The 24,961-nt window shown below is 47.1% G+C and overlaps 3 protein-coding genes across 3 annotated transcripts; 2 read left to right on the top strand and 1 right to left on the bottom strand.

Moving 5' to 3' along the window:
• The first annotated feature begins 51 nt into the window (after positions 1 to 51).
• Positions 52 to 10,457, top strand: Pnn (desmosome associated protein-like protein pinnin). Its single transcript, XM_089557840.1, has 8 exons — positions 52 to 203; positions 540 to 614; positions 1,117 to 1,182; positions 2,266 to 2,323; positions 3,213 to 3,554; positions 4,485 to 4,623; positions 6,948 to 7,331; positions 8,319 to 10,457. The coding sequence occupies exons 1-8, from the start codon at positions 82 to 84 to the stop codon at positions 8,546 to 8,548; spliced, it is 1,416 nt and encodes a 471-aa protein (XP_089413966.1). The 5' UTR covers positions 52 to 81; the 3' UTR covers positions 8,549 to 10,457.
• A 645-nt stretch (positions 10,458 to 11,102) lies between these two features.
• Positions 11,103 to 18,236, bottom strand: Zip102B (Zinc/iron regulated transporter-related protein 102B). Its single transcript, XM_089557841.1, has 7 exons — positions 17,787 to 18,236; positions 17,485 to 17,590; positions 16,085 to 16,330; positions 15,557 to 15,634; positions 15,358 to 15,443; positions 13,180 to 13,314; positions 11,103 to 12,294 (listed from the first exon to the last, which is right to left on the bottom strand). Exons 1-7 carry the CDS (start codon positions 17,880 to 17,882, stop codon positions 12,043 to 12,045), a joined length of 999 nt encoding a protein of 332 aa, XP_089413967.1. The 5' UTR covers positions 17,883 to 18,236; the 3' UTR covers positions 11,103 to 12,042.
• Positions 18,237 to 18,482: 246 nt separating this feature from the next.
• Positions 18,483 to 24,409, top strand: LOC149332410 (enhancer of rudimentary homolog). Its single transcript, XM_089557844.1, has 3 exons — positions 18,483 to 18,636; positions 20,033 to 20,238; positions 24,051 to 24,409. The coding sequence occupies exons 1-3, from the start codon at positions 18,634 to 18,636 to the stop codon at positions 24,151 to 24,153; spliced, it is 312 nt and encodes a 103-aa protein (XP_089413970.1). The 5' UTR covers positions 18,483 to 18,633; the 3' UTR covers positions 24,154 to 24,409.
• Positions 24,410 to 24,961: the final 552 nt, after the last annotated feature.

The raw sequence follows: 24,961 nt of genomic DNA, 5'->3' as shown, positions 1-24,961 counted from the left end.
TTATTTTTTGGTTTTGCGTTACGCTTAGTAGTGGCCGGTGTACAAAGCAAGTGCTGCGGTTCTGCACCATCAAAGCGTAAGATGGCGGCGACTACTAGCGTGTTTTCGCAGCTGAAATCGGAGTTTGAAGCAGCGCAGAAAAGTCTCAAAGATGTCGACGAAACCATCAAGAAGCTCACCGGTAGAGATCCGGAGGAGTTCAGGTAAGCATGAAGATGCGCCGCGCGCCTTCGGGTGAATCGGTAAACACTCTGCGAGATCGGCGCAGAAAAGCCGCCGATTTCTATGCCGCGAAACAACGCACGAGTTTTATTTACTAATAGTTTGCTTATCCAAAAGACGATCCTGAGAGGCAACGGCAAGTTGTTTAAGGAGTATCTCAGTCTCAGAATAACTTCTTAAGCTTCACTCGCGAAAGGCGATGCTGGTGAACCGGACCGGCACGGAACATCTTCAGTTAGCAGTGTTCTCAACCACGCTTCGCGTTCGTGTCAAAACATTGTTTTCATTTAGATGTGTGCGTTGCTATGTTCGCGCAGGAACCAGGCTCGGCGACCGGGTGGACCCGCACAAGGACCTCCTGTCGAGCAAGGAGGCCGAGATCGCTTCGTGGGGTGAGCCCAGATGGGTACTTTCGCACGCTTGCGCGAGTTGCCATGGAAGCATTTTTCAAGACTGCCCACAGCAGCTGCGTACGGCCCCGCTGACGAACGGGGGACCGTTGTCCGCAATTGCAGTTTGCTGTGAATCGTTTCGAAAACATCCTAAAAGCACCTGTGAAATGCCTTAAAACAATGAGCGATTTATAACAATAGTAAGCTATAAATGCGCCGCGAACATGTCACGTCTTAAAACGAACGTGATTGTTGTGGATCCGTTTGGTTAGTGTGCGAGAGTATTCGTAAAGTTGTCAGTGGGAAGCCAGTAGCAGCAGTTGATGTGAGCTATGCTGCGAGCGTAATTTTGCAGCTGCAATAGAAGCACAACCTCTTAAACGCTCCAAACGCCGTAGACGAGTAGCTTCGTGGGCGCCAGCTTTAAACTGACGCTCCTCGCATTTGCATGTGCTCCCGAACTCGTGCGCTCATTGATGTGCATGCTCCATCTGCACTGCAGGAAGCCGAACATTGGGACTGGACCTCCAGCTGCCAAGCGGAGAAACATAGGAGGCCCACCAGCACGGTACGACTTTTCATATTTCATGTCACCACATTGATAAGGCTGTAAGATGCTCTCTAAGCACTTGTGCCTGTTGTTTCATTCCAATTATTCGCATCTTTTTTCGCACTGGGTGGTTTTCATTGTTTCACTGAAAATTATACGCTGCTATGGGTTAGTTTTCACACAACATAAGAGCAAGAGGGTGCATTCACAAGCATGCTGTAAAAAAATTAAAAGGAAAGATGTGGCAATGCTTTCTGTTTGAGCTGTTTGTTTTACTTGGCTGGAAAGGGAAAATATCTGCAGAAAGTACATATGAAAACACAGGTAGACAGAAATACAGAAGCCTGCTAGCAGCCTATTTTATTGTTCTTGAAAGAAAAAAAAAAAGACCCATAACAACTCCCCTCGGAACATGACAATGTGAAGGGCTAGTCTTAGGGACCCGAGGCAGGTCATGTAATGTGGATGCAGGCTGAAGATCTTTGTGCAGCGGTGGAGCTTCAGTTTATAGGGAGGGATACTAAGACAGTAGCACGAATACAAATGGGGACAATTTGAATCCAATCTACAATATGAAACTGAAACAAGAACAACATGTCTAATCTGTCATGATGGATCAGTGGCTTTGGAGTTAGGCTGCTTATCCCAAGGTCGCAGGATCAAATCACGTCCGCTGCAAACACATTTCAGTGGAGGCGAAATGCAAAAAGGCCTGTATGCTGTCGAGTGTTGGCACATGTCAGAGAACTATGGGTGATGTTGTATTTGTCGCTTGTGGGCATTAAACCCTCCATATGCCACTACCACAGCATGTCATTATGGCTGTCCTATTTGCTGCCATAGGTCTACCCTCTCATATATATGCTAGTAAAGCCAAGAGGACAGGGAAAGCTTCAGAGTAAAAATAAAGAAATTGCAGCCTCAGCAGAGGGCTGCCTTTGCAAAGTAATTGAAGCAAGCTGCTCTTTTTTTCACATGGTTTGGTCAGTTTTGCAGAGTGGTGACGATGATGGTAATGTAAACGTGTGCTGGGCTTAGACAAGAAATTATGTTTGCCGCTGCTACCGTGACTCTTCTTGCTTCTTCATTTGGCTTTCACAGGACACCGGTTCTAGCTCCTGCAGAGGATAGCGGCGAGGATGAGGAGCTACCCCGAAAGGTATCACTGCAATCACTACCACAGTTGTCGTTTAAAAGTGCTAATGGCATACCTCCTGTTGAAACTGGAGTACTTTCTTTTTATTTATGTGGAGTATTACTTGCTGTTAACGGCTAGCTGTCTGTTCATTGGTCAGTACAGCCATGCATACAGCAAAGTAGAAGTATTGTAGAAATGCTTATTCTGTTCAAGCTAGCCCCCTCCGTTTTTTTTTCTTTTTCGAAGAGAAGTTTAAACGACGACATTCGGACACATGTAAGGAGCCTCTTTTGGGACCAGTGTTCAACATAGTTACTTGCAGTGGACAAGATTTTTAGAAACAGTAATGTGCGGTGGTGACTGCCTGTGCTACAGACTTTTAAATTTCCTTCCGCTAAACAGTAGAACCTCGCCATAGTAAAGTCACTTGGATTAGCAAAAACCTTTACTATGTCAGTTCCCGCGGTAAAAAAAAGGATTTGAACGAAAACATCTTCGACGGAGGTCCGTCTGATTGGGTTTTTGAGATAGTTGAGAGAAAAAACTGACGCCAACCAATATTTTAATTTTGACCAACGTTTCGGGACCAACTCGGTCCCTTCTTCAGGGGCGACTAAAGTGTGCCAGCAGCAGCGGGGTGTTGCCTTCGCTCTCCCTTTGTTAGCACGTGGCGTAGTCCACTAACATATGCAGAGGGGAGCGTTTCTGGAGTTCTATTCATCGCCACCTTTGTGAGCCGGATTTGTGTTCTCTCAACTAAAAAAAACGAAGTTCAGGTTCCTTTTCAGTGCATCTTTAATACCTTTGTCTAAGAAACACAGCGGCCATTTTGGCTGGGTGTTCCTGGCCTGCCCCGAATTGGGTAAGGATGAGGAGAAACGTGTCGAATGCTGCACGGTGGATGATGCAGGGTGGAGTGCAGTCCTCGGTCGTGGCGGCGCCGACCAAGGAGTCCCTGCGGACGCGGCGAGAGGCGAGCGCGGCGCAGAAGGGTGACAGCAAGTGCCTGGAGCGCAACCGGCGCATGTTCGGCATGATAATGGGCACCCTGCAGAAGTTCCAGAGCGAGGAGACCCGGCGCAAGGACCAGCTGCAGTCCCAGAAGCGTGCTGAAATTGAGCAGAAGCTGGAGGAGGCGGCCGAGCGGGAGAAAGCGGAGCTGCGCAAGGAGCGCCAGGACCTCTTCCTGGCTCGCCGCCAGAAGCAGCAGGGCCTGCGGCGGCTGGAGCTCAAGCTCGAAGTGGCACGCCTGGTGGGTGGTCGTGATCACCACTTCTGGCCTCTCTGCATCGTTACAATGCAACAAATTAAAAGTCGGTTGTGAATGTTTTCAGTGCTTAGAAATGATTCTAAGAAGCATTCACGCCAAGTATTAGTCTTCGGAGCTGAGCCGGCAATTTATTATGAATTTTTAAAAACCACTTTTTTTAAATTCGTGGGTTGATTGGTGTCTTCGTAGTGACCGACTTTGAAACTAAAATCATGAAAATAGACGTCACTAGTCCCATGACGTCGGCCGGCCACCACACGCTGTCATTCGCTGGACCCACGACAGCCACGGCGTCAAGGGCACACTTCCGGTAGCCATGAAAATCGTCTGCTTATGCCACCGTGCGACTCCCTCGGGCAAGCGCGAGCCAGGGCATTGCTTTCACGCATATAGTTTCAATTTACCTCTGCCGCCTCTTTCTGTCGGGAGTTCGGGAGCCACTCGCAGTGCCTTTGTCGCAGTGACAAGCAATGAAATCCGACGGGCGCCGCAATCCAGGAAGGCGAAAAGAGACTGTAGAAACGCTGCCGACGCTGCTGTTGGGGTGCAGGGTGCGACAACCGGAAGTCGCAAACCGAACGTCAGCGAATGACGTAATCATGGGCGGGGCCCAGTCCCAGAGCTGTTTTCTTTATTTTTTTTTTGGTGCCTTGCATGTACGAGTTGAGGGGGAAAGGAGGAGCATAATTTTAATTGTCTATAACTTTGTTGTTATTGATGCTAGCTCAAAAATTCTTGCGCTGGGGTGACGAGTGATGGATTGCCTATCTCCTATCTGCTTTACGTAATCTCAATTAATTTATTGCGTAGTCCCTTTAAAAGCCACAGAACCCTGGGCTGAGCTCTTCTTGCGAAAGAAACGAGGAAAGCGAAGCCTTTTCATGTTTCTCCCTTACGTCTCCAAACTTGCAGCACGAAGAGGCTGAAGCTCGCCAGCGACTGCTGCTCAACTTCATCCACACGAGGACCAAGCCGCACATCATGTTCAAGCCGGCCAAGCACACACCCGAGACGCAGAAGCGGCTCAAGGAGTCCCAGAAGCGCATCCTCGGTCAGTGCAGTTCTTGTGCGGCGATTCTTTTTGGGTCAGGTGGTGGCGGGATGTCGCCATTGTCCCGCCATCCACTCAGTATGACAGAACTATTTATCATCTTGGCCTGCGAGCTATGGAAAGAAAACTGATAGATGTAACGTTAAGAGATCGAAAGCGGGCAGAGTTGGGCGAGAGAACAGACGTGGGTAATGATATCGTAGTCAGAATCAAGGGGAAAGAAACGGGCTTTGGCAGGGCATATAACGCAAAGGCAAGATAATCGCTGGTCCTTAAAGGTGCACTGAAGAGGAATCTGAACTCGTCTTTTTGCCGCGGGAACTTGATCTACACGTTCCGAGCATTCTTAGAAACTGCGCCTTATTGCCCTGTGTGGCCGATTTCCCTAATTAAATCTAATTAACGCCCGGCTCCCGCCTTTTTTTTTTTAATTCTGCCTCGTACGGTGGGCGGAGTCGACCAGCGCGGGGAGTGCCTTTCAGCCAGCTCCGTGGAGGCTTTGCTTTCACTTCATTTTGTTTCTTAGGTTTCCATGAATAAATAGTTCCATTTGCAGATAATATAACCGCAAAATAAGCCCACAGAAATAAAAATACGCGCAAACTATTTGCTTCTACGGACTACTACGTATTACTCCGCCGATGGCAGAGCGGCAAGCCTCCACAGAGCTGGCTGAAAGGCACTCCCCGCGTTGGTCGACTCCGCCCACCGTACGAGGCAGAATTTAAAAAAAAAGGCGGGAGCCGCGTGTTAATTCGATTTAATTAGGGAAATCAGCCATACAGGGCAATAAATCGAAGTTTCTAAGAATGCTCGGAACGTGTAGATTCAGTTCCCGCGGCAAAACGACGAGTTCAGATGCCTCTTCAGTGCACCTTTAAGGGTAACGGAGTGGATTTTAAGAGAAGGCAAGCGTAGGAAGGGGCGGCAGAACGGCAGAAAGTTAGGTGGGCGGATGAGATTAAGAAGTTTGCAGGGATAGGGTGTCCGCAGCTGGCAAAGGACAGGGCTAATTGGAGAGACATGGGAAGGGCCTTTGGCCTGCAGTGGGCATAGTCAGGCTGATCATGATTTATAGCAGCATTTACATGGCGCGATGGCTTGGTTGGCAGGTTTGCCTTGATCACGTGTATGCCACTCAATCAGGTCAGTCAGGTCAGGAGGATGAATCTTGATAATGCAGCCTTCACGCCAGTCACGATTAGAAGCTATAACCTCTGGATTTTATTCATTTGGTTTATTTTGTCTTTACAAAGCAGGGATAGAAAAGGACAATTAGTGTTCACAGCACATTGGTTTGGGCTGGTTTATGGGGTTTAACGTGCCAAAGCCACTAAGCTCAACTCTGCATCCCTCATGCAACATTCACACGTAACTTGGGTAGCCTTGCAGTGAGCTTGAACTGTCTCTGAGACTGGGCAATGCTAAGCTTGCATGGAGGATTTTGTCTCGCTTTTTGTCGTACATGTGTCCATCATTTTCACATGTTTTTGATGCTCGTATATGTTGATGATGAAGGCCACAGCCAAGCAGCACATCGCATTTCAAGGAGCTTATTGGAGACCTTTCGTCATACTATGTCATAATGCTCATCTTTGGGGTTTCAAGTTGACATCTATCATAAGAAAAATCTCAGCTGCCTGCAGCTTAGCTGCCTCCACTGGTGCAATTATCTGCCAATTTACTGTACAGTGAAGTTTGTTATTCAGGATTATTAGCCATGCAGTTCATCGTTAGTCCCTCTTTTCACACTATGCTACTTGCAGCTTGGTTCCTCCTGTACCATTTTCATTCTACATCCATCCATTTGCAGTGTGCTAAAGTTTCGTGGAGTTCGAAGATTGGATTGTTGCTCTGCTATTACCACTTTTTCTTTTTCCATTTTGAACGGGATTTATTTGTTGGCCAAATGTTTAGGGGAATCCCCCAAGGTGGAGTAGATTTGTACTAAGGGAGTAATTACTCACTGACGTCCACCCGAGCGCTGCGTCAGTGAGTAATTACTCCCTTATTACAAATCTACTCCACCTTGGGGGATTCCCCTAAACATTTGGTCAACACTGTTCCCACTTCGAGTTATTGATCAATTCGCTCTCGCCCTACCATAAGCTTGCCGTCCCGGTTAGCTCAATTGGTAGAGTGACTGCTCCGGTGAAGCGGTGGTCCCGGGTTCGAACCCTGGACCAGGACGAATTTTTCTTTAACTACGAAGTTTCTGAGAAAGCTGTGCAGCTTTTCTTTGTAGCCGTATGGCTGCGCTCGGGTGGACATCAATGAGTAATTACTCCCTTATTATTTATTTGTTGGATTTTTTTTTCTTGCAGCCATTATCGAGAGTCGGCGTGCAAAGGTCAAGGAGGAGCTAGACGCCATTGACGAACTCTACCACCGTGACCACGCGCCTCCCGCGGAAGAAGAAGAGGAAGAAATCCACCCTGACAAAGAGAACAGGGGCCCCCCGACCAAGGCCAAGTCGGCGACTGAGGAAGAGCAGGCTGCGGCAACCAGGGATGGCGCCGAGGGTGCACAGGCGGAGACAACAGCCGAGAGGAGAGACGACGCCAGTGAGAAGTCTGCGCCCACTGGCAATGGCGAAGTGATGGAACAGGCAACAGCGGATGACAGCGCAACCGCGGAGCCAATGGACACTGCCGAATCCGAAGCTACGCATGGGAAACAGGGGAGTGCAGAACAGGCTGAGGTGACAGGTGAGATACTTTGTAGGCTTCGGAGAATGACCCACCTTTTTTTATTTAATTTAAGCTATTCACAGTGTCAGCTGGTATAGCCCCTCTCAACTTTGCCACCTGCAGCAGTTGATATATGGCAGCCATTGAATTTGATTTAATTAGACTAAATTAAATTACTTCACGAAGTAATTAAGGTCTTACGGATGACGCTGTCGATTCGACGATAGAATGCAGGGCTATATATCAAAGCTATAGTAGCTTTCACTGTGAAAACTTACCTAACATATTATATATGCACTCAAGGACTTGTTTACATGAAATTAAATGAGGTATGTATTTGACTTCAGCACACAGAAATGCATGCACCGTGAAGATTTCATTATTGTGACATCATTAATAACAATTTGCATCTAAGACTCATACATGACACCCTTAATATCTGATGCTGAAACTGCATCGCATTACGCGAGCACCACTTCATTTTCTTTTTGGCTGGCACTACTACCGTGCCTGCAGGTGACACTCAGTCATCATCATCATCAGCCTGACTACGCCTGTTGCCGGGCAAAGGCATCAACCATGTCTCTCCAATTAACCCTGTCCTTTGCCAGTTGCGGCCCCCTTATCCCCGCAGATTTCTTTATCTCATCCGCCCACCTAACTTTCTGCCGCCCCCTGCTACGCTTGCCTTATCTTGGAATCCACTCCGTTACCCTTATGTTGCCTTCGCATTACATGCCCTGCCCAAGCCCATTTCTTACTCTTGATTTCGACTAGGATGTCATTTACCCGCGCTTGTTCCCTCACCCACTCCGCCCGCTTCGGAAGCGGGCAGCGGGCGGAGTGGGTGAAGAAAAGCAGGCGGAGTGGGTGAAGGAAAGCGGGCGGAGTGAGTGAAGGAAAGCGGGCGGAGTGGGTGAAGGGACAAACGCGGGTCAGTCACTGGTAGCTAAATGAGTGTACCCTTCTGGTGGAAAAACATGTAATGTATTTCTGCCCCGACAGAGGGGAAGGGCCCCAGTGACCAGGAGACAGCACGGGGTGAAACCGGACCTGCCGAAGGGGAGGCGACGAGGGAGGAGGATGTGGACGCCACCGCAGCCAGCGCCACATTGCAAGATGCTGCCAAGACGCAAGAGGGAGGGGCATCAAAGGAGGAAACACTGGCGGCTGCCGATGCACCCAGCATCAATGCGCTGGGAGACGAGAAATTTGAACCCATTTACGACGAATGAGTCAACCCAGACACGCGGCACTTTCCAGGAAAGGGCAGCTGTACAGGCAAAGGACATCGTAGCATCATCCATCTGCGGCTTGTTTTCTGTTTCTTCGAGGCAAGTGTGCACTGCTGTGGAGGCGTTCGCTGTGGGCTGCACGGAAATCGCAACGCCACTGTCGCCTCTGCCGGTCTTTGGAGGAGAAAAAAAAAGGGCGGAGATAGAAAGGCAGGGCCGTGCGTAACCACGGCTTACACGGACCCAAGAAGGTTGTTGGGGATCACTGTGTTGGACTGTGGAAGCTGACATTCTTCAGGGGAATTCATGGCAGCACTCCAGGTGGTGTTGGACTTATTGGTCTCGGTGTGTGAGCTATTGTTTCCACTCCTTTTTGTTGTCGCACGAGACGAACTGAGACTTCGGAGTTGTGGCGCAAATTTTGCCCGGGACTGGTGAGTGCACAGTTTATGTTGCTATATTCAGGTCAGCTGAATAGGTGTGAAAGTTTCTTTTTTTTGGTGTGTATGTGTGTGTGTGAAAAGTAGTTACGGGTGACCGGGAGCAACTCTCCACTTTCAGCCAGTCTTGGTATTGATCAGAGTGTTCAAAAGTATCAACCATTTGGTCATAGCAGACTCTCCGCCCAGACTTACGAATTGCCTATCAAGTGGTTTGACTCTCAAGTCGAGTTCAGAAATTGCCACGATTACAAGACAGTAAGGCTCGGCCGTGGCCAGCTTTGAAGGGTCCTTCAGTCTGTGGCAGTGCTGTGCATGAAAGTGATCAGTGGTTTGGTCGGGGGAGGGGGGCTAGTATGTTTCATCCACCATAACTTGCTAGCATCACTTCAGTACCATTATTTTTTGTGGACATGTTATGAAGCCACTCAACGGCAACATTAAAATCACTGCTGTGAGGTGAGGTGTATTATGCAGGATCATCGTCATTTATCATCAGTGGTCACTGCACGCGATAGCAGCTAATCTGGTTGTTTACATCCTTTTGAGTTGTTCTCCATACTCATATGACACTTGCAGGCTGGGTGCTGTTCTGTGTGGTAGCAATGCCTGCATTTAGAAGGAAACCTGCTTTGCCCGAAGCGCATATACCTTGTACCAATCCTCGTTTGATTACTTTTGCGGGGATAGTTCATCTGTGGCAAGCTAACAGTTCCAACACACTGTTTTATAACCATAAGTGATATCACATTGGATGGCACGTCACGAACTGCTTTGCTTAGCAAGAGTCCAAACTGCTGGCCTAGTCATCAAAAAGCGTCGCTGCGAATTGCTGCCACAACTGCTCTCTACCTGATCGAGACCAGCTCAGATTAATACGAAGCATTGCTGTTGCTGGCTGTGAATTACCGTATTCCTGATTTTTAGTTTTATTAACCCTTGGCACTCGTCATGTTCATGAACGGAGTACCTGCTAGGTGTGAAACTGTTCACCCAATGTACTGTGTTTGCCGAAGGTATGGCTAAGCTTAGATTGAACAATAACTGTGCCACCTTTGGAGGCAGTAAGGAAAGGGTCATCCGTTTGCCAAAATGTATAGATGCTTGAAGTTGCGTCACATTTCGGTTTGTGAAGCTGCTTTTTAAGGGTTATCGATGAGCACGGCAGACTTTTTTTTTTTTTCTACAGTGTTTGTGTGTATCATCATTCAGAGAAAGGCGTGCTCAATACCATGTGTACAAAACAACGTCACCTTAGCATCATGTAACATGGCATCAAGAACCCAGTCGACGGCATCAGTGTTGCTTTACTTGGGTTGGACACGTCTCTCTTCTTAAAGAATTCACATCCATCTCTCTCTATACTGAAGATGAGCTCCAGAGAAGACTTATCTCTTGTGAGCTCATGTGCGTACAGAGTAATGTGAACAATAAAAAGAAATACTGCATAGAGAATGTGCTGATCAGCACCTCTCTCCTACTGTTTGTTAATGATCAGCTCTAACTTGGATAGTAGTTGTGTATGGCTGAAATGTTTCAGAGAACGAGTATTCACTGACACTTAAAGCACAAAAGCATGTGTTTTGCTACAAAATTTCTTTTTATGGCCTTGTAAGTTTACAGCCGCAATATTTTCCAGTGGGGTGAGCACCTTTTTGTTTACAGCTCATTTTATTATATACAGTGGAGTTTCTGTCTACATAAATGAAAAGTAAAGCGCAAGAAAAAGCTCCACCAGCAATGAGAGATCATATAAGTGCAAGAAGAGAGATTCCTTCTTTGAGCTGCTCGGTAACAGTGCTGTCGGGAAGGATAGGCTAGTTTCTACGTGCAGACATAACAAAGTGAATATTCGGCAGTTTCATATTCGCTTTGGAGCACCACATGAGGACAGGTCGTGCAAAGAGTATACAGCAGAGATACGAAGAGGTGACTGCAGACAACTGTGACGAAAAGAAAGTTGTGAGACTCACAAATTTTCATTATGAACCACCATGAATCCCAGGTATTTACCCTTCTTTCACTTAACTTTGAAGCTTTGTGTTTGTGTAAGGCATTGAGCACATTTGTGAGAACCTTGTTCACTTGCACGGTGGTGGCAACAAGAAATGGAATACTTGAGGATTTGTACATTTATTTCTGGTTGTAAACATGGGAGGCGGTTTTTGAAGTTATGTACACCACTTCTTTAGTTTGTGTAAATACCTATGCTCTGACACAGGGCGTCTTTCAATAATTTCAGAAAGGGAAAACATAAATGATTCAGGCAGTATAAAAACACATGCAGCTGCCAAAACGGACATGCCACACCTCGTACACTGTACTGTCACTGAAGGACATGAGACAATGCTGAACAATGGACACCGTGTTAGACAAGGGCAACCGTTCGTTTTAGATGCTCAGATAATTCTCAACAAATATATATATACACATTTTCTTCTTCAGTGGTTTATATCGTTTTCGAGATGTTTGTTCTAATATTGGTCGCTATAAAAAATTAAATCAGGGTATGGAGGCACATTACAAGGTTCTGATCAGAAATTCACACAGAAGTGTAACGTGCAACCCTTCAGCTATACGTTGCCTAAATGGAATGTACAGTTACACTTCACTCCGGCACTACTGAAAAATGTGGAAGTAAAAAAAATATTAAGAAAGAACAAGTTCTGCTGGCAGCATGCAGCCGAAAGAAGTGCCTGATCATAAAAGGCCAGGCAATGGAGTCGCTGCAGCCATCACGCCACGGCAAATGGGCAGGCAGAGAGATACGGCGATGCTGGCGTGATCACCGCTTCACTATTATACACCGGCGTTTCACACTGACAAAAGTGCGCACGGCTTGAAAAAGAGAGCGGGGGACAGACTTCCCCGGCATCTACAAAAACAAATGCAGCCAGAGTGCGAACGGTCGGCAATTGCGGATGAACCCGTGGACAGCGACTGCTCACCCAACACAGTTTTGTTTAGCCAGTCTCGCTGGGCAAGCAGCAGCGATATAACGTCACTTCTGAGCACGAAACAGAGGAGGAGGCTGAAGGATGACTAGTCCGGTGACTAGTGACCATGGTTTCCGACGGTAAGGACCATGGGCGTCAGCGTGCCGATGACGATGGCGAGCACATCGATGCGGGTGAAGCCCTCGCTCGAGGGCGTGGTCATGCGGCCTCGACTGTCTGCCTGGTGGGTGCTGTGACGCACCACCAGCTCGGGAAGCACGTGCACGGTGGCAACGTAGAGGAACGTGCCGGCGCTGAACAGCAGTGCGACACCCGTCGCGTTGTGCGATGCGATAGACTGGGGTGCACCCTGGAACGAAAAGTGCGAGCATATCGTCAAACTTTGCCGTTTGTGCAGGGTCAGCTCTTAAAATGCATAAACCTAGAAACACTATATTGGCAAATGCCTGTATTGGCAAATGCCGGTTCTACAAAGGACCACAGTGAAACCATCCATTTTCAATATTGAGCCGATTACTTGTGCTGCATGGGATAACGCATTTTTCTCGTTCTGTCAGACCTCTTCTTGTGCTTTAGTGCCTTTGTGCGATGCTTTGCTCGAGCAAGTCTCCAGCTGTGTCACTGGAAGATACTTTGTTGCACTGTCAGTGAACAAGCATATTCCCGCAGGCAGTTAGTTGCAATTCTTTCTACTCAAAAGCTTTTTTTTTTTTTTGTAAGCAAGAAGTCTATTGTGCGGCCTATTGTCCTGAAGACAATTCCACATCATGCGTCAATTTAGATGGACCACACATAGCACAATCGACCATCAAATATTGTACAATAGGGGATATTCAAAATTCCGCAAGTGCACTTTCCCGCATAACAATGTTGCCCCAAACAAGATGGCTGACCATGCGTTTCCAGCTGAAACAAAGCAAGAAAGACTAGTTTTTTGTTTGATTCTTCCAAAATACGTTTCTTACATTCTATCCACACCTGTCCTGCAGCCCACGTAGTTCCTTTATAGCGAAGTCGGCCATCTTGTTTGGGGCAACATAGTTATGTGGGAAAGCGCACTTGCAGAATTTTGAATATCCCCTATTGTCCGTATATGGCCATGCCTGGTGTGCCATGTAAGCGAGAAGTGCGTGACATACTGATTTTAACTGGATGTAGTAGGGTACATTTTGAAAGATAGTCAATACGTCTGACTACTCTTGGGTACTGCACGCAAGAAACAACGGAAGCTCACCCTGTTTATTGCCAGGAAGGTAATGATGGCTAGTAAAGGTGCTGCCAGAGAGAAAACCAGCAAGTGCTTGCGTATTGTGGGGCGTTCCACCGTCTCGTGCATCAGGAAAGACACCAAGGCGAATGCTGCTGGCGCCTGCAAACATAATAAAACATAAAATGCGCCTGCAAACATAAAATCAAAACGTCTCCTAGGCAGGGTCTTGAAAAATTAGGGACCCCTTATGTGACACACATGACGCTCTATGACAATAGCTCTGGGAACTCCTCCTTTAAGGGCGACTGCGTTTTTTTTTCTTCTCTCCACGCATTTCACTGAAATGTTCACGGTAGGTTCTCCGCAGTCTTCTGATCCTTTGTGCCAAATTTCATGGCCAAGCGGCATTTTGTTTCAGCACAAATTAATTTAAAATCGGGGCGATTTCTACGGCAACCTTGCATGTGTGACATCACGAGTCGCAAGCACATCGATGTTTGCTCTGTGTTTGTTGAGGGGCGAAATTTCGAGCTAGTTTTTGGTCATTTCAGACATATAATGATGGAACTTATCGCTTACAGTAGCTAGTTTAGCCAATCGACGTGCCTATAAGAGGTTTTGTGACAGTTTCCGTGATGTCATACTTTGTACAAAACCTAACTTCAAGTTCCCTTTTTTTTTTTGCTGTTCTTTTTATCATTATTTTCGCATGCTACAGGTCTCGCACCAGTTAATTCGAATGGCTTCCCAAATAGAGGCCGCTTCCAGTTACGACTTGCACGGCAAGCGATTGTCAAAATAGCCCTACTCTAACCTAAATTGCATGATACATAGTTGCCCGCGCACCTCTACGTGCAATGGCAGGCATGCCAAAAACCGACAGCCCCGTCTCCGAGGACAGTCTGATCACTTGGTTTCGGTTTCGCTTTCCAGATCTTCGCGACGGCAACTATTGGGCCGTGCATCAGCCAGCCAGCAAAGCCTGGTTGGTTGCTCACTGTTTAGGACGCCAATCGGCACCGCTGCATGTTTCTCTCGCCTTTATCCGCATGGTTCTTCCAGCGTGCAGAAAGCGTACACTCGTCACTGTTATGTATTTGCTAGCGCCCCCTACGAATCTCCTCGTGACGCAATAAACACCGCTCCCAACACAGAAATGGCCACAGTGATATCAACTGCAGTCCATAACCATCCTGACATAACAGCAAGCATAACAGTCACAGCTGTTCGTTCTTTTTGGGGTGAACCTTCCCTCACACGCTACCGTGTCATACAGTGAAGGATGCCGCAGAGGCCCTTTTCATTTTGGAGCTGTTCTGCTTCGATGCTCCAGACAGCACGCACATGACAAAGCATTGACGGAAATGTGAAAAAAACTCACTGTTGCGCTGTTCTCATCTCGAAAGCAGGCGATCATGGCACATTCTTTCACCAAATAAATTTACTGCGATGCAAACGGTTCTTGTCAGTTTTTTCAGGGTCATTCGATAATTCTGATACTTTTTTCCGGTCCCTCGAAGTTTGAATCAACGAGCTTGTACTGTAATGCGATAGTGAACTGAAAATATTCGAAAATCCTCCAGAGTTTTCCTTCAAAAGCCTGCTCTTCCAACGCAGATTTGTGCCTTATGCAGCATCACCACAGCACTGTGGCCACTAACTGCGCCAATTTGATGCTTAGATCAGGATTGCGCACTCGGGCGCTCGAGCTGGAGTGTGCTTAGCATTGCAATAAGAACGTGATGACAGAGTGAAAAGCGTGGTACATTGCACAAAGCGCAAACTGTGCACTTAGACACTCAAACTTGAATTCGTTTATAGCAGCTTGGCAGGAAGGGATTATGAAGAGAGGAAAGATGCAGTAATTGTCATGTGAAGCCCTTTGCCCCTCCTTGCTTTGCAGTTCATGGAACGATCACTAGGGGTTGCTGCACTAGTACGTACTATCATCATCATCATATCTGCTGCCACCTCTCTCTCTCACTCGGTGGCTCATGGCATTTGTCCACACAGACATATCCGACGCAATTCCGAAATGTGTAGGCCATACAGCTATACCAGTAATAATGCCCTCCTTCCTTTGCTGTGGTAAATCTCAAAATGTACACGCTAGCTCACAAACAACTTGGCAGGCTTTGATGACAGCCCATTCTTGACAATGCCCTACGACACAGAGCTCACTGTACAAAAACGGAGACTTGCCTTATGCAGCATTATCGCCAGGAAGACGACTGCCTCAGTGTCAAGGTTTGACGTTGTTGCTGCAGCTCCTAGTGCCACGCCATCGGCTGCAATGGATTTAAAAAAAAGAGAGAGAGAGAAATATGTATCAACGTGAATGCAGGCTCCAAGTGTCATTGCTCCAGAGTCACTTCAAGCAGTGCAGGAAATCCATACCAACCTGCAGCATGGACCACTAAACCCAGGGTTGCTGTGAAGCTGCGTCCATGCATGTGCACTGAGCTCGTGCTTTCTGGATCTGTGCAAAGATAGAGAAACAGGTACATATGAACATGGAGTAATGCAATAGCAAAACAAGAAAGGAAGCTGCACTTTTTGGCTACAGGACATGCCACAAGACAGGACACAACATGCAAAAAATCAGAGTTCCAAAGAAGCTTTCATGTACCGAGAGTCCTACCATGGACTGACAGAAAAGGCAGCTAAGCACAATGGGCAGGCTATGACATAGCCAGTCTAGCGCTAAAGTGGTGCCAAGACTCTTCCTATATGCACATATGTATTGGGTCCAAGGTGGAATAATTTAAGTATGCATAATTCCTACGTGCTAGGGGAGAAGCATTTATACTTTTTTCGATTAAGAATGCCACACTCTGTACATTTTTCTGCCCCTCAAATGGAATGACAGTAAGGATGCTTCGAAGTGTGTTTGCATTGTCTACTTCTCAGCACTGCAAAAGTCACTCACCACTAACGGCCATTGCTAGAGCCTTGTGGTGTCTGTGCTGGGAAATGAGCTGGTCCACCAGCAACATAAACAGGAAGCCCAAGACCAGCGTGATGCCAACAAGGTTCCGTGGGTCGATTGCTTCCAGCTTCCCGTGGAGATCATCGTGCGAGTGGCCATGACTTACTCCACCAGCGGCAGTAAGGGTAGCGTCACCGGGCTTCTGACCACCCTGTGGTCCTTGCTGCACATCGTGCACCAACTCTTCTGCACAGGAAAAGATTTTAAGGCGAAAGCCTTTAATGCCTCATCGTTGTCGACAGAAGGTTGTCAGCAGAGCTGTCACGCTTTTCTAGTCAGACCAGAAAAAAAATCTTTGTGCACGATGGGATTCAAACCACCATACTTCCGTTCCACAGCCGAGCATGCTAGTGGCTACGCTACTTCCTGCCAACGCATATGTAGTTCTCCTTGTCTAGGACGCTGGAGAGTGTTTGCAGAAAGGCGCCGAATCAGACAGATGCCTCCCAAACGCCCTCCAGTGTCTCCAGCATTTAAGATTCAAAAACAATTGTGTACTCAATTAACATCTAAACCACACATCAGTGACACAAGCAGCAACACCGCGCTAAAGGTTTTCGCCTCACCGCACTTTAGGTCCGCAAAGTGCCCCCCTGAATTTTTTGCACACATCATCTCCGGCTACTAACTTTCGCAAACCTACAGTTACAAAGGGCTGGGCTGCTTGGGGGTTGAAACTTAATTGAATGGATAATATTTTTTTCTTTATTTCATTCAGACACACCACTTTGAGTATTGGGCCGTAGCACACAACTTCAGGTCATAAAAATATTGCAGACCAGTGCACGAGCAGTATGACATGTTGGGTCATCATTACTGAATGAATGAGAAACAAAATAAAAAGGAGCTGGATATAGTCACTGGCACTAAGAAAGGCGACTTGTTTTTTAGGTAGATGCGCGTATATCAAAACCAAGACTTGGAATGCCTGGACGCCGTTTCGCCTCCGCATTAATGATGAAACTAGAAAATTCAAAGACACGAGTCTAGCACCTCCCAGAGCAGGTCAAGAATGTTCATTGAGTGGGGTAAAAATTTGTCTATTCAGTGTTATTAGCAAAAAAGCTTAAATATCCGTCTCGCGCCGCAAGCAGCGACAGATATGGTTAGCGCTCTAGACTGCTTGTTTTGTGCTACCAGAATCAACGCGAGAAAGCTTTGAAGCACGAACAAGCGTATTCTCGCATTCACTGTAGTATTCACATACCTATACCGCTTTTTCTTTTTTTATCGCCAAGTGCGCAAGCTGCAGCAGACGACAGAATACGATTTACATCCGAAAGCAAGCTGCTGACGAGAGCTGTCGCGACAAGTCACCACGCAGTCAAGGTCGTACTTACTGATCTGGGTAAGGTACAACGTGCTGATTCCTTCGGGGATGATGACACTAAGTGCCGTGCCTACTAGTAGACCTGCCCCGAACACGGAGACCAAGTGGAGCCGAGCCTGAATCAAAGAAAGAGAAACAGAAACGACCAAAACAGATGTGCGCTCAACGGGAGATAAACCGCTACTGCCGCGTCAGTCGCGTGGTTACAGCTCGTTCGACCCGTTTGACCACTGGTATTCATTTCGGACGAACAAGATAAAACACAGCACCAGTGCCGCTTCATACTGTTCGATGAGATGAATCAAAACTTACCTCAGTTAAGGGAACGGATAACGGAACCAGGCCACTCATGTAGCTGCCGACGAACATAGCGCCAGCCAGCGCGAGTAACATAACGAAGTCCGCCATCGCGCTAGTGACAGGACCGGCTTTTCCTACTTTGATCACAAGAGGCAGCCTGTAGAATCTAGCATCTTGGTCTTTTGCCGACGCAAATTACAGGTCAGTGGGGACCGTGATTGACCGTCTGCCGGGTGCTATCGGCAACATACGTTGCGTCTAGGCGGCCATTATGCACATGGTGGCCTAGGCAGCGGATCGCATAGTTTGCATATTTTCACTACCTTTACAAGTAGTTGATAACCTAAAATATTTGCGTTTGTAGCCGAGGCGAGACTTTGCTCGTTGACGTTGACAGACGCCTTGAGAAACGCGAACAAAACAGCCATATCGCACCTACATGCTTTGTTCTTTCGAACAGCTGTTTAAGAGTCGAACGCAAAATGCGCGTGTGAAGCGCTGCTCGCACTCCTCGCCAGTTGCCGTGTGGCACCAATGACAAGAATTGCAGCAGCAACACAATCTGCACATCGTCGTTCGTTTATTTTTTGAGACGAGAACTAAAGCATCCACTCAGTCCTGTGTTAAACTGTGTCGTCTGCTAGGCTGGAATCCTCTCAGCGAGAACCGGCACAAAACGGTATTGTGCTAGCAACACGAGGCGAAACCAGCTGCGTTAGCGCTTCCCTGCGTTCGAGAGTACACTGCACGCTTTTGCTGTTGGTCGTTTGCGCGGGGTCTGCGGCCGTGATTTTTGTCGTCGTTGCTGCAACTTTTAAATTATTTTTCGATTGCAAACCGGACAAGCAGAGTGTCAGCCATGGTATGTTGGAAGGACAAGACCCGTTGCTGTAGAACACTGCCATGTATAGTTTTTCTCGGCTGGAAGGAACTGCGTCGTTGCTACGCTGCGAGCTTTCGTCTTGAAACGTTAGGCTTAAGCTGTCGATGGGCACACAAAAGAACGGCAAATAATGCGTTGTAATTAATATCCTCCTAACCTCACTCGTGACTGACGTGTTGCTTGGATGTCCACATTTCATTACTGTCGAGTATAATCGCTATGTTTGTCGTTACTGCCGCGTCGAGCTAGCGTTTTGCGAAGACCGGCGTCTGCGCTGTGGGTTGTTTTTGTGTGCAGTTAGCTGTACGGCGCATTTCGCGACAGCAGCAAGCGAAACTTTTTGCATCCTTCATTTGGCGCACGTGTCTGAATCAAGGCAACTTTGCACGTTATTTCAACAGCTCCGAGTGGGCACAGGCTTGCTCCTTTTCTAGGTCGAACGCGGAAGCCGAGATTTTCGAAGCGCCCGTTTTTTGCTTGCGCACTTCGCGTTTGAAAGCTGAAAAACACTGACTTCTATGCGATGGCTTCCTGTCGAGCGCTGCTAATGCCACATATGCAAGTGTTTTTTTTGTTTTTTTTTTATCAACGCGGACTGCGGTCGTCTTGAGTGTGATGCCTGTTCCTTACACCGTCGTACCTCAGCAGTCTTAGCACGTCCCGTGCCGACATAAGTTCCATGAATACTGCTTCCTTCCACTGGCCAGTCCTCACCCATACAGTGTTGCGCATTTTCTCGTCAGAGGCTCAGGGGAGCAGACTACTTGAGAATGATGGTGTTCCAGTGGTCATTTGGTGTTACATAAACCTTGCCGTGCAGTAGCAAAAACCCCGCATACAAAATCGAGAAAAGCAAGACTGCAGCCTTCCAACAAAGTAATTGCTGTCATCTGCAACACACGAGAAAAAAAGCTCGTTTTCTGTTAAGTAGTCTTTTAGGTGGTGCCTGTAAGGTGAAAGGGTGGATGGTCGATGTCTTCATTGCTGCGGGATTACATGATGGACCATACACTTGCCTATTTTGCTATTGCAAGCACAGACTAGGTGTCATAATTGGAGGTCATCGGGAGGGGCTTTTTTTATGCTGTGGGCCAAACTCTGTTGCTGATAAATCAATGTGCGTGGCCTCATTGATGTGTGAACTTTTCTTGCTTTGGAGTATTTGCTTTTGATGGCCACGGACAGTGAAGTGATGGTGGAGTGGAGATGGAGTGACACTGGCATCTTGTATGGCAGTGAGCAAGGTACCAAAAATGTTTGCCTTTGTTTACCCACTCGGAAAGGCTGATGGTTTGTGGCCAAGCGTCAAATTGCTACTGTGGCTCAGAACTTGTGCCTGCCTTATGGTGAGGTGTTTCGTTGTCGTACACTCCAGTCCCACACAATCCTGCTAGTCCAGCCTGGGAAGCCGGAGACCCGCACCTACTCGGACTTTGAGTCTGTGAACGAGTGCATGGAGGGCGTGTGCCACATCTACGAGGAGCATCTGAAGCGACAGAATCCCAACACGCCCTCCATCACCTATGACATCAGCCAACTGTTCGACTTCGTGGACCAGCTGGTGGACCTGAGCTGCCTAGTGTGAGTATGCACATTCTGCTGTTAACCTTGCTGTTAACCTTGATCTGCTGTTAACCTTGATCTGCTGTTAACCTTGGTTCTGCTGTTAACCTTGATCTGAATGTTCAGACCTCTGAGGAGATGTCTCTGCCGCAGAAGCAAGTAACAGATATGCGATATCGTCATAAAAACTTTGGTGGATTGAGTTGACTGACTTCAGCGTAGCATAACTACTTAAGTGCCGTCTTTAATGTGAATTTGAAGTGATCTGAAAGCTTAGCTTGACAAGGGTGCGAGAAAAAGGCAGTATTGCAAATGTATATTGGGAAGCCACGCATGATGTATAACTAGTTAGGAGTACCATTTGTAAGTGACATTTTTTTTAAAAATGTGCTGAGGATTTAATACTGAGCTGGTTATAGAGTTCCCTGAATTAGATAATGTCCTTGTAGGTAACACCTCAAAGAGGCCATGGAATGATATTGATACAGGGTGGCAAGCCAAGGAAAAGGATGACATGATGACTGATGAAATAGGATTTAATGGCTGCAGGCCTAGCGCAGCTGTCTCATTTCGATGGAGGCGAAATTCTAGAGGCCCGTGTACTGTGCGATGTCAGTGCACGTTAATGAACCCCAGGTGGTCGAAATTGTCCGGTGCCCTCCACTATGGCTTCACTCATAGCCTGAGTCTCTTTTGTGACCTTCAAACCCCATAGAACCAAACCATCTACAGATTTGTTGCTTTAGAATATGGCCATCAAAGTCACATCAGGGTCCCTGTAAACCTTCATAGGATAGTGGGATAAACGTTATCCCACTTGGACAACTGTGCATCTATGTATCATATTTTGCATGCTGAATAGGGCCAAACTATCAAACAAAGCCTTCAGCATATTTTTCTATTTTGCTAATATGTCCTTGGTGTTGTATGGGCTTTTACAAGTGGGGTAACCAGTCGAGCGCTGCCCTTGGTGGCAGAAAAAATAAAAACTGTTCAGCTCTTGAGCCTTTCTGTCAGTCAGCTGCTTTCTCTAATGTTTCTTGAAGCAACTTTCAATTCTAATAAGACTGAGATATAGATACGTACCACATTTAAAACATTTTTATGAACTCATTGGCACCTTTTTGTGCTCCCATTTTTCTACAAAACCAGTGGTCGGAATGGCTTGAAAGTGGTGTCATTCAATTTCTCATGTCATTCTGAGCGCATGTTTACTATCTGTACACATGCGAGACATGCAGACAGCTTGCGCTGCTAAGTGATAGTTCATTTAGTAGAACACCCATTGAAGCACAGAGTGCACAGAGCTGTCAAAACAAAACATTGATTTAAATACCACTGGGCGCTGTTAACATAGTAGATGAGGCGATGCAGCTGAATCGCAGGCGATATTTTTTGTTGTGTCTGAAAACAATTTTTCCACCTAAACAGTGTATTCAGGCCTCAAGAAAGGCAGTTTGTTAGTTTTCAGGCAGGAAAGTCTGGTGGGTAAGTTTTCACAAGGGTATGCAAAATTCCGCACAATGTCGGATTGGTTACCCGGATTTGTCAAGTAAGCACCCAGGGGTTCGGAGAATCTCTGTTTTGAAGGTGCTCATTGTGCTCCGCATTAAGCAAAAACAAACGGTGTGATTACTGATGGCAAAAACCTTTCTGCATAAAAATCATGAACAGCATGCTAGCCAGTTCACTGTTTAGTGAAACATTATTATTTACTGTGTTCGTTGCTGAATTTGTCTGAAACAGTGAGGTCACTCTTGGGTGTAGCACACTCAGAAAAAGCTGCGAGTTCGCTGTGTACAAAATTGTACAAGCCTTAAACTGTCGCGTAAAATGTCCGCCTTGCTACACAATCTTCCCACACAGACCAACTGCACTGACATACCGTTCACGGTGTGACGACCCCACATAATGCGCAGGTCCACACGGGACGGAGAGGCAAGAAGACACCGTATGGCTCAGTTTAAACAAAATGATGTAATCAATAATTATACATGGTACATCAGAGGCTGGGGTGTCCGAGCTTACGTGGCGAAGCCGTCATGGGGGCGATGGATGGTCTCCGGAGTTGCGATCCGTCGGTGGCTGGCAGAAGCTGCGCGCCGTCCGGCTTCGGCGCTGAAGGACCCTTTTTCGTGAACGATCTCGTCCTCTGCGTGCCTTTCGTCCGCACTCGCCAGCTATATCTGCTCCGCCGGCCACGCCCGATCTCCTGTCTTCCCGACTGGAATGTTTCTTTCTTCCTCCTTTCCACGGTGGCGCCCTGCGGCATCCCCGACATCCCTGGTTGGAATGTCGTTTGTCTCCCGCCGGCAGCTTTCTTCTCTTGTCCTTGTACGGCCAGGCATGCCTAATTGGGCTGGCTTTCCCTCCCGCCGGCGCCTTTGCTGTGGTCGCTCGGACAATACCTCCGGCGCCGCTATAGTGGTCACCTCCGCTCAAGGAATTTCGCTGGGGTTACTGCTGACAATGGCCCTAGACATTCCTGCTACACTAATCCGCTGAGGCTCGAAGGGGCATTCCAAGCATCCCACTTCCCATGGTCGTCGCGAGGTTGTCGGCCTTGTTGATTGTTCACGGTTGAGCACAGAGAAAATTCCGCCGAAGGCATGGGCCCTGGTAGCTCACGCACGGAACGTCACAACGGCTTCAAAAAAAAAAAAAGCATAATGTTTAATGAAACTTGGTAAATGGATACAAGGTTTGGAGCCAGGGGGAAGGGGACATCCGCCTATGTTGCTTGTTTGGTCGAGCACCTTACGCGACATACGGAGATCTAGGGTTCGGATCTCTCCGGTGGCTGTCTTTCTTCCTATGTTCCGTTAAATTATTTTTCATTTTAAAAACTAATTAAACTGCTGATATGATATTCGAATGACCAACAATACAGTAAAAAAATTGGCTATGGCTTAGCTTAGGTTAAGCCTGGATATCAGCGAAAAGCTTCGGTGAGCGTCATACGAGGAAGCCGAGCGTGCGCCGATGCACACTTCGTAAACACGTGCAGAGCGCGGCTCCGTCGACCACGTGCCCCTCTCCAGTAACGTGATGCGGCGAACTCGCACACGCGCAGATGTGGCTAAAATTGATCGCGGCGCACGCCAGACCCGCTGTTGACTAGCCTATTGAAGCTTTCCGCTTCAAAAACTCATGCTTTCCTTGATTTTGGTGACTGTTGGCTCTTTCATATGTATCGTAACAGCTGCTTATTTCTGTGCACTTTATGTACTGTAAACAACTTATCACAAAGACCTTTTTTTCGCTTTTTCACAAATCACATAGAGCTCGCAAGAAATGAGTTGTTTCAGTGTTTGTATGTGCGTGCTGCACCAGACGTTCACTATTCTGCCCCTGAAGGCACTTTTGGCCAATCACACCACTGCTGGAAGCATTAAGAGATGTGATCTTAGAAGAGTTTACTTAATATGTCATTTTCAGATTGCTTGAGTAAAGGAAGCAAAAGCTTGCAGCGGTATTGGTAAATGAACGCAGCGAAAACTGCTGAAGTTGTGACAAGGGGCTTTTGTTTTGAAGCAAGTTGCTGCATTTCCTGATGGGTATCTTTACTGGTTGCAATTGGTACACCGCACTGGAGATGTGCGGGATGCTGTGCATCAAAGCAAAGCTGGAAACGTGTCTTATATGGTTGCTACCTGTGACTTTCGATCGAATTTCACCTTCAGTAATGTCTTTCATTGAATCGAATTATTTTTTCCCAAGTTGCTGCTGGTTGTCAGTCGTGCGTTGAGGGCTCAGTGAAAAGTAGAAATTATGTGCAATCTTGCGCAACTACAGCCCAGTCACCTACTTCTGTTCCCGTGTTTCTCTAGGTACCAGAAGTCGACAAATTCTTACGCTCCATACAACAAGTCATGGATCAAGGAGAAGATCTACATTCTTCTGCGGCGACAGGCCTCCAAAAGCCAGTCGTGAACTGAGGAACACTTAGCCCACCATTTCTCACAAGCAGTGGGCAAGCTGCCACTGCTCCAGCAATGTTCAGAATTACCCTCCCTGCGGCCCACAGTTTCTCCTCATCACCACCACCACCATGTTCCCCCCGCCTACCCCCACCCAGCCTTTCTCTGTTTCTTTTCATAGTTGTGCCGTGAGCCTTTCCATCAATGGACATTTTCTTGTGCGCCACTCATGATGTACAATAAATGTAAAAAGGTGTTGTATGAGAGTACATAGATTGTAGGCTCTTGTTACTTTATTGCATATAGAAATGTTACAGCATGTGGCCTAGTTCTACGAGCTGTGAAGCTCATTTTACATTTAGGTGTCATTAACCAGGGAGCACTATTCAAGTTGGAAGTTGTGAAAGGTTTTGTGCTTCACTTGTTTTACACCACATTATTTTGATTAATCTTCAGGAACATGCCCACCTGATTGTAAAGATATGCTTTACGCTAAATCTCGCAGCTTTGCTGGTGCAGGCACTTTACTCAGCCAGTGCCGCATGATCACGTACAAGGAAAAAACACATCGGGCTTCATCTGAATGTTTGCTATCTCATGCAATACTATAGTGCATACTTTAATTACAAATGTGCAAAGAAAATTCTGTTGCATTTGCACATCATGTTTTTTCTGATGAAGCAAAAAGTCATTCTTCATGCACATGGCAATTTGCAAGCTGTGCAGTCACGACTTCAACTCTCCTCGCACTGAAAATTGAGAAATTCTTAAAACCTGTGCTAGAAATACTGCAGTTCTAACGTGAGGTGCCCTTCTTATTT

Source organism: Amblyomma mixtum, chromosome 8, assembly GCF_055824585.1.
Source record: "Amblyomma mixtum isolate Tamu chromosome 8, ASM5582458v1, whole genome shotgun sequence".
Lineage (NCBI taxonomy): Eukaryota > Metazoa > Arthropoda > Arachnida > Ixodida > Ixodidae > Amblyomma > Amblyomma mixtum.
Note: the sequence above shows the minus strand (reverse complement) of the source record. Positions and strands in the feature narration are given on the sequence as shown.

Coding starts and splice junctions, on each gene's coding strand:
- LOC149332410 (XM_089557844.1), top strand. Junction 20,239..24,050: donor GTGGACCTGAGCTGCCTAGT/GTGAGTATGCAC, acceptor GTGTTTCTCTAG/GTACCAGAAGTCGACAAATT.
- Pnn (XM_089557840.1), top strand. CDS start 82: ATGGCGGCGACTACTAGCGTGTTTTCGCAGCTGAAATCGGAGTTTGAA. Junction 615..1,116: donor GGCCGAGATCGCTTCGTGGG/GTGAGCCCAGAT, acceptor TCTGCACTGCAG/GAAGCCGAACATTGGGACTG. Junction 4,624..6,947: donor GTCCCAGAAGCGCATCCTCG/GTCAGTGCAGTT, acceptor TTTTTCTTGCAG/CCATTATCGAGAGTCGGCGT.
- Zip102B (XM_089557841.1), bottom strand. CDS start 17,882: ATGGCGGACTTCGTTATGTTACTCGCGCTGGCTGGCGCTATGTTCGTC. Junction 15,635..16,084: donor TCTAGCAATGGCCGTTAGTG/GTGAGTGACTTT, acceptor ATCTTTGCACAG/ATCCAGAAAGCACGAGCTCA. Junction 12,295..13,179: donor CCTTCCTGGCAATAAACAGG/GTGAGCTTCCGT, acceptor TTTTCGTTCCAG/GGTGCACCCCAGTCTATCGC.